The sequence below is a fragment of the Drosophila innubila genome, assembly GCF_004354385.1.
Source record: "Drosophila innubila isolate TH190305 chromosome 2R unlocalized genomic scaffold, UK_Dinn_1.0 1_C_2R, whole genome shotgun sequence".
Taxonomy (NCBI): domain Eukaryota; kingdom Metazoa; phylum Arthropoda; class Insecta; order Diptera; family Drosophilidae; genus Drosophila; species Drosophila innubila.
This window is the reverse complement of record NW_022995374.1, coordinates 14,990,310-14,998,875: the sequence shown is the minus strand read 5'-3', so window position 1 is coordinate 14,998,875 and position 8,566 is coordinate 14,990,310. Positions and strand designations below refer to the sequence as shown.

The 8,566-nt window shown below is 42.3% G+C and overlaps 2 protein-coding genes across 3 annotated transcripts; both read right to left on the bottom strand.

The window, feature by feature from the left end:
- Positions 1-1,770: 1,770 nt before the first annotated feature.
- Positions 1,771-3,011, bottom strand: LOC117784029 (venom protease). The gene is made up of 2 exons (XM_034621625.1): positions 2,733-3,011; positions 1,771-2,680 (listed from the first exon to the last, which is right to left on the bottom strand). The coding sequence occupies exons 1-2, from the start codon at positions 2,974-2,976 to the stop codon at positions 1,857-1,859; spliced, it is 1,068 nt and encodes a 355-aa protein (XP_034477516.1). The 5' UTR covers positions 2,977-3,011; the 3' UTR covers positions 1,771-1,856.
- Positions 3,012-3,085: 74 nt separating this feature from the next.
- On the bottom strand, positions 3,086-8,475 carry LOC117784028 (mediator of RNA polymerase II transcription subunit 23). 2 transcript variants are annotated; one of them, XM_034621624.1, is made up of 17 exons: positions 8,365-8,475; positions 8,219-8,306; positions 8,024-8,165; positions 7,155-7,971; positions 7,003-7,089; positions 6,743-6,945; positions 6,308-6,684; positions 6,078-6,252; positions 5,537-6,025; positions 5,149-5,475; positions 4,860-5,083; positions 4,719-4,801; positions 4,518-4,665; positions 3,793-4,450; positions 3,593-3,733; positions 3,431-3,524; positions 3,086-3,388 (listed from the first exon to the last, which is right to left on the bottom strand). In XM_034621624.1, the coding sequence occupies exons 1-17, from the start codon at positions 8,401-8,403 to the stop codon at positions 3,182-3,184; spliced, it is 4,299 nt and encodes a 1,432-aa protein (XP_034477515.1). In that variant the 5' UTR covers positions 8,404-8,475; the 3' UTR covers positions 3,086-3,181. The 2 variants fall into 2 exon arrangements, with proteins under 2 accessions (XP_034477515.1, XP_034477514.1); XM_034621623.1 differs by having other exon boundaries at positions 3,086-3,524.
- Between the last annotated feature and the right edge of the window lie 91 nt (positions 8,476-8,566).

The following is an 8,566-nucleotide window of genomic DNA, read 5'->3' as shown; positions in this document are numbered from 1 at the left end:
CTTAATTGCACACACACGCGCATTAAAGTTCTCAGATAAAAGTATTGCCGCTGGCTACTGTTTGAGGTTAGTTCTGCATGCCATGAAGGCGTGTTCCAAAAATCGCAAACGCAAAATTTAATTACAAATTTAAAACAAACTTTAACAGAGCCTGTACTTATTTTACTCACTAGAAACAAAAGAAAACAATATTTTTTTGAACAGTGTACATACAATAATGTTAAATTCGACTTCTTATTTCATATTTAAATTTACACCAAGTGGAAATTCAAAACTTGAACTTCAGAAATTAGCTTCTGGAACACATGCGTGTGTTGATTGTTTGTTTCCCCACCCCCGTGTGGCATCCACAAGGGTTCGCGACTAGCATGACCCAAACGGCGGTTGCATGCCACTTTTGTATGCGGTCTTATGAGCTTGGGGCATGTTTAAACATGATTAATTCGTGTTGATAAACAGTTATTTTAATTAATCGCCAGGTGTCGTTGCCGTCTCTCGTTTCAACTTATGATGGTTGTTTTTTTTTTGTTTTTGGTCAACGCAGCTTAACAACATTTAAATTTAAATGAACTCTTTGGCAACACTCTGCATGCCACACTCACACACACACACTCACGTATACACGCACACTTACAGAGTGCCTAGCTAATTGCTGTGACATTTTGTTCAGCCGCATAAATTCTAAAGCGCCTGTCGTTATGCAATGAAAGTGCATTTATCATTTTGCACTTGCCACAAAATGCTGCACCAAGACAGGTAAGTAATCAACAGCCAAGCGAACTTTATCTGAAATTAAAAATCGCTTTTACATAAATTTTGTCAACGCTTTTACCAATAAACGAATACGAATACGAAAACGAATACCAATACGAATATTTATATTCGGCATGTAAGAACTTTTCATTATGTGACTCGCAAAGCAACTTTCAATGCTTGAAAGTCCGTTAGGGGCAACAACAACATCAAAAATAATTAAAAGCTCAAGCAACTTGAAAAAAGTGCAAAATGGTAACATGTTTTATGCGAACAAAATAAAGTTCCAAATAATATCAAAACTAAACTCAATAGTTCCTCGTTTTGAAGTTTGTCTAGATTTCAGTCCGAATGTACAACTTTCTGCACTTTTTGTTAGAAACTTTTATGGGATTTGCTAATAAGCACTACAATTGCTCACAAAGTTTGGCTAGTTTAGAAATTAACAAGATACTCGTTTAATAATATTAATTTCAGTTAAAATTTTCAGATTAATTTCATTGTTTTCTCATCACCGCCTTACACCGACAATACAAACTACCATTTTTTTTCATATAACTAAATTTACAATTTAAATTACTAGACTTTGAGCAAATCACCTTATATTAATTTGTTGAATAAATTATATTATTTATAACACTTTGTTGGCTGTGTTTAATTTGAGCAGTTATGACGTTTGGCGCCAAATCGTTCAACTGACAACAGTCGCGAATGTTGCCAGACTGTCGTACAAATGAGGACGTCACTTATTCAAGGTGGTAAAGTCATACAAGATAGCTCCGCAAATCTGTTCATTTTCATTGATTTCAATTTATGCCACTACATTTTTTCCATATTCATTTTGGTACTATCCATAAAATTTAAATAAAAATGTATTCTCAAAAAGTTTATGTTTTCAAAGCTGCAGTTTGTGTCACCCTGTTTGGCTGGCGCCATCTACATAATGCGTATATGTACATATAAAACAGCTGACTGAGTAATTATTTTAAATCTGATAACAATTTGAAGTAAAGAAAAATTAGTTAAATATTTATTTCATTTATTGTTATAAAAATGATTTTAAGTAACAAATGAGAAGCTTCAGTAGCAGTGGATGCAGTGCATCACTCTGCCCACACAATATTCTCAATCCAGTCGGTGTAGAGATGCACCTTGGTGTAGACACTGGGCAGACCTTGCTTGCCACAGACTTGTCCATAGGAGGTCACTCCAATGAGGATCTTGAGGCAATTGTATTGCGGATGTTGCACAAAAACGGGTCCCCCCGAGTCACCGTTGCAAGTGTCTCCGTGACCACGGAATTTGCCCGCACAGAGCTGTGTGCGTATATCTATGCTGAGACTTAGACGCGCTATACAAAGATCATCGTCAAAGCGTTCCAAGGTTACTTTGAGCAGATGCGATGACTTGTGTCCAGCGTCCTCGGTGAATCCCCAGCCGGCGGCTGTGAGCTGCTGATTGTCATTGCCACTGCTGGGTGGCAGGCATGCAGGTGCAACATACTCATTAATGGTCGCATTTCTATCCAACTCGATGATGGCAATGTCATGCTTATAGGCGCCATCTTCGTCATCATCATACGAGGGATGCACCACATAGTTGACAACCTTAAAGTCCTGCGGCCGGGCATCATCTGTGGTGCTATTGTAGTCTAATTCACCCAGACGCACCACATACTTGGGCGAATCGAAGTTGGGATCCAAACGTTGCTCCTTCGTTTCAGTTGTCACCAGACAATGGGCGGCAGTGACCACAAATCTGGGATGTATCAGAGTGCCACCACAATCCCAGTTGATCTCGGTTTTATTGCGCTCCTTGGTGCCAATTAGCGCCATAAAGGGAAACTCACGACCCTCCGCCTTTTTGCCGCCCACAATGAAGGGCGTCGTGTGACAGGAGGGTCTTATATCATTGAAATGCTTGCATTCTGTAAGGAATTCTGATGTAGTCAAGGACTTTTAACAACTGTGCGAGCTTACGCTTCTCATAAGGTCGAGTCTCTGCCACTGATGCCTTGTGCTGTGCATGGAGCGATATGGGACAGCAAACGATGTCATTAAACTCATCACAGTACTTGACATTAGCACCAATCAAATGCTGATTATAGAATATTACTGGACAATCAGTGTCCGTCAGCTGCTTGCACTCACCCGTGCCCCTGTCACATAATTCACTACTGACGCCTACGATGAGTAATAGAAATACACTCCAGAAAGCGTGCATCTTGAACAGCGTCGTCAACACAACTGCTACGCTTGAGATGAACTGACCAGCTCGGCTCAAACCTGATTCTCAGACAAGTTCCGGGCAAGGCCAATTAAGAATTATATTTACGTTTACAAAGTGTGTGTGAATTCCCGACTGCATTTATGAACTAATAAATACTATTACAAATACTTATAGCTAAACTAAATCTAGTTTTCATTTATCAGTTGTGACGCATTCCCATATTTTGCATATGTTGTTGCTGCTGCTGCTGCTGTTGTTGTTGTTGTTGTTGTTGCTGCTGCTGTTGCATGTGTTGCAAGTACATTTGCTGCTGAGAATTGCCGCCGCTGCCTAGAGGCAAACTTGTTGTTGTTGTTGTTGACCCCGAGGCAGAGCCTGCTGTTTGTTGTTGCTGCTGCTGCACTTGCTGCTGCTGCACTTGTTGCTGCTGCACTTGTTGCTGTTGTACTTGTTGCTGCTGCTGCTGTTGTTGTTGCAGTGGCGACTGTGTCATTTGATTTGCATTTGTTGTATTTACACTGCTATTCGCATTGCCATCAGCGCTAAAATGTTTAAAGAAATATTAACAAATATTTAAAATAGTAATGTAATATAATCAAATTCTGCTCACCCCTTTTCCGTGTGTATGTCCTCCAGATTCAGATGAGTTATAAAACGCAAACGCATTTGCAGCAACGGTCGCAACCTTTTGATAATCGCCTCCGACTCGTTTTTGATAATATTGCCCACATGAATGTACTTAATGTGATAACTGCAGAGATATAAAAACTATTAGTTTATATTCATAGTTCATGTTTAAACTTCGCTCACAGAAAGTCACATATCTGATCCATATACTCGAGGGGTTTGGGTCCATGTTGTTTGTCCACAGTCTCCAGCATTTCGTACAGGAAGATGGCAATGCCAGCCACAGCATTGGGTTTCTCCTGCTCAATGCGCTGCAGGAAGGGTCCAAAGACATGGCAAAGATAGAGCAACTGATGCTCGGTGCGCACACATGGCTTTAGCTTCTCCTTGATGTACAGCGTCATGGTTGCCAGCTTAAAGGCGCCCATGTGATGGAAGACAGCATGTGCCACAGCCAAAACGACAGCATAGCTCTTTTCCAGCATTGCCTCCCGCACAGTCTTAAAGTTGAACAGTTCAAAGGCATTGAAACGGTACGTCCAGTTGAGCATGTTGGGTGTATTGAGCATATCCTGCAGACGATCATAGATGGCACTCCAGTAGGGTTCCGGCAATGCGGCCAACACAATGCCCACTGCATTGATGTAACTGTGAATCTCCTTTTGCGGTATGACCGCGTATCCATTGACAATCACATCGATGATGTTGCCAGCAACCACAGAAGGCGCCAATGGCAATCCCAACAGCTCCACGCAGGTCACATAGAGTGCATGAGTTGGCGCATTGGGAAACTCATTAAATCGCCAGTCGGTGGTGTAGAAGACGTTCTTTCCACTTATTGCTGGAAGAAGAGTGAAGGACATGGTTAAAAGTGAATTTAAGCGAGAATCCTTAAAGAAATTACTCACTGTCTGCCAGTCGTCTTATGAGATTCATGTAGTAGCTCAGCTCCGGCGTCCATAATGCATCCTGACTTTGTAGATAAGCCTTATAAGGCTCACTGACGCTCCAGTTGGATGGACGGATCTCACTGAAAGCGCCTGTAATGGCGCTAACCTATAGGAAAGATGTGTTAGGCCAAATCCATAAAAACTCTCTATACTGCTCACCAATTTCTTCTTCAGCGGCAGGCGATCCCTTAGAATACGCTCATAATAATGCAAAGTATTGTACAGATAAGTTATAGGACGATCTGAAACATAGAGAAAGATTAATAAATGAACAAAAAATGGACAACAGGATAAATATACCATGAAACTTGTAGAGTATGCTGAGGTGATCCAGTATGATACCAATAATTTGATGAACATTCGGTATGGTCAGCTCAATGAAACGATGCACAACCACGTCGAGAACAGGCAGAAAACGTAGACAAACATTGCTAAAGTAAACAGGCAAAGGAATTTGGGAGGCAGATTCATCGGGTGCGAATTTCTCGGGATAATTTTGGTGGAAAGACAGATGCTTCTCATGCCTGCAACCAAAAGACTCGATTTAAAAGAAATGCCACAAATATTAAGCTGAAAATAACAAACTAACCAGTTGTATTGCTTCCAGTGATCGGGGTTATTGTCCTTGCAGAATTCCAGCACACGATTCCTCAACTCGGAGGCTTTCAGCAGCAGCAATTGAATGATTATCAAGCAAACCTGCGCCTCGTTGCCCTCATGTGTGCGCAGTGCCAGGCAGAGCACCAGGCGATCTATTGTGACCACATTGAATTTCCAGATCATGTTATTGATGGTGTCCACACATTTGTGTATAAAGTCGCGTCCATCCGAGGAACTGGCCACTTCGGCCACCAAATAATCGCAGAACTTGCGCAGATGTGTGGACAATGCGCGTGCACTGATCCCCTCCAGAATTCTAAGCGGGAAATAAATTGAAGTTATGCTGCACAAAGAGTTTAAGTGATGGTTTTTCTCACTTGTATGCCACTGGACTGATGCTTTCTGTTTCCCAGATAATCTTAAAGAGCAGACACAGAAACAGCGGATTTGTATTGGGCCTTATGAAGTGAGCAATGATGTCGTTTTCATTGGACATAGATATCCAATTGCGATATTCCTCCTCAACAGATTTTTTCAGCTGCTGCTTGTTCTCCGCCGGATGATTGTTCTGTGTGAAATACTCGCTCAATGCGGGTGGAAAGCAATTCAGTGACTGAACTGGCCACGAATGCGGCGTATGTTGCATAATGTTGGACAAGAAGTCGTTGCACCAGCCAGCCAACTCATCCCCGCCGCCATGTACATGCATAGAACGTGCCAGTGTTAGGATGAGCAAGCGATTCAACTCCTCGCTCTCATTGGAAGCCACACTGCCAGGTGACTTATCATTCATGTAGCGCGAAAACTGCGATTGAAACTCCGCGGAGCCAATGCTGGTGATTAAACGCAATGCAGTCGACTCAAAGCTGCAAGGATTAACTCATTAGCGGAGAAGGGAAACTCAATTGACAAGCTTACCATAGATTCAACTGCATTTTGTTGGTCTGCGGCACGGAGGAGAGTGAATAGAGCAGCGACAGCAGCTGGACGCGATAGTGTGTGGGCACATGATGCAGTCTATAGGAGAACATTTCCATTAGCGTGTGAAGCATGGCCCAAGCATGGTTCTTAAACACCGTAGGCAGCAGTTGAGCTATAAATCAGATAAACATTAGTATTAAACTTTGCAAAAATTAATCAAAACTTACTTAGAAATCCTTTAATGCCCAGCGACTCAATCTCGGTGTAGACCAACAATCTCGCATAGGTTTCAATGAGTGCGGGAGCAGGAACAAGTGTCTTGCTCTGCGCCTGCTTCAGCATTTGTGTGACAAAACTATGGATTAGCGACATCTTGCTGTGCACCGTGAGACTGTCGAGCACTGCCACAGAGTAGGTAACTGCTGGTATCTGTGTGCCATTCGCTGACTTGGCATTTCCATTCATTGCATCCAACAATATATTCATGTGCCTTGCAAAATATTCCTGATTCGTCGAGTAGGCATTGCAGATGAGTATGATGCGGAAATCGTTGCCCAGTGTAACGTTCATCATGCTATTTGGAGCGACCAGATGCTGCAGAAAGCTGTATGAGATTAAAGATTAATAAGAGATTTTATAATAAATTCAATAATAAAACATACTCGTGATGATTCTTCAATGCTATGGGCAGTGGTCGAGTTATGTTCATATTCTCTAGACGCGCCTTTTTCATAAGGTGAATCCAGATGCAAATGGGCGCCATGTGACGCACCATGGAAGATTTGTTGTAGTCGGGCAGCTTAAGAGGCTCTTGCTCGGGATAAAGCAGATCAAAGAGTCGAAATACTGGCAAAAAGTTGGTAATCTACAATGAATAATTCAGGATTAAGACAGTTTAATAAGTGACGAGCAACTAACTTACGGGATTCTTTTGTATGCTGCCAGAGATGAACTGCAGCAGTATCCACATCAGCTGATCACGACCCTTGCGCAGTTCCAGCTTAGACAACTGCAAGATGAATAATAAAATATTATGAGTATTGTTAAAAATCTAACATGTTAAAAGAACTTTACCTTCTCATGCAGAGCGAGAACAATGTGCATAAAGCTGACAAATTGAAACAGCACAAAGTATATCAATTGTGAGGATAGGTGCAACCACACCCATTCGTTGGGCGTGATTTGTTCGTCGGAGGCATTGAAGCCACTGCCAGCAGTAGCATCATTAGTTTCAGTCATTTCCATAGCGTGTATTATCAGATTAACCAGCTGCTCCTCCAGCGCATTGTAGCGTTGCTTCTGATGCTTTTGCAAATTCAGCATGACGGAAACCATTTCCCTGGAATAGGGCTGCTCGAGCACGTAGCGAAGCAGTGGCGTCTGATCCTCCAGCAGTTCGGGCTCGTAGGGCAGGCTGCCCTTGAAGTTAAACTTCAATGTGCTGTGATCCAGACGCCAGGAGTTCATCAAATGATCCGCATAACCGAAATGCTCGACAATGGGAAGCATATTTGCATGGCCAATGATGGAAACCATTTGGGCTGTCGTCCGAAATTCCTCAACAAAATCCGTCATCACCTTGTTCAGTTTCCAGTGATATGGAAATGGTCGCATTATCTCGTTGGCTATAAAGTAAGCAGGCAGCAGGCAATTGTTGCGATCGAATATGAATCGTAAAATATCCTCGACGGCCAGCAATTGAGGCAGATATGTGACATTGACGTTGAGTGGAAACCACTGAGCCTTGTCCCGGCACGCCTTCATAATCTCACGCACGCCCTTGTAGTCGACATGGGCAATCACTTTCTTGATGAGCCGAAAACTCTCAATCCAAAAGGTTTTTCGCTCATACTCGAGTTTCTCACAGAACAACACCTTGTCGCAGAGCATTCTGGAAAGGTTCATGCATTAATAATGCTTTCATCCTCTTGAGAGTCGCTTACCTTGCTGTTATGAGATGTGCATCCACCAATTTGGGCAGTGCCCCCATCAGCACCTGCATGTGGTAACTTGGGGCTTCTGCGGCACGTAGTAAATACGCACGCAGCACTTGATCCCGGTTCTCCACATTGCCAAATGCAGTAACTGCAACACATACTGATTAAATGCCGATCATAACTGATTTCATTTGTACTTACCCAAGTTTTCTGTAAATTTACTCGCTTTATCATCTTCTGGTTTGAAAACAATGACGCTTACAAATGCCTCGTCAATGGAGTCCACTTTCTGTGTGGAAAAGCTCGATTAATTAGCTAAACTCAACTGCTGCTGCTTTAAATCTTACCAAGAAGTCGTTAACGGCATCTATAATTTGCGTATCCATGTTGTTTATTTATTTATTGTGCATTTTCACAGCATAAACAAATTTTCTCTGCAATTTGCTGGCGGCCGGCTAGCAAACAAGTATTTATCGATTTCAAGTACTCGATTAATGTTTGGCATCGATATCGATACTTTTCAAGCTATTGTGACCTAGGATGATATTT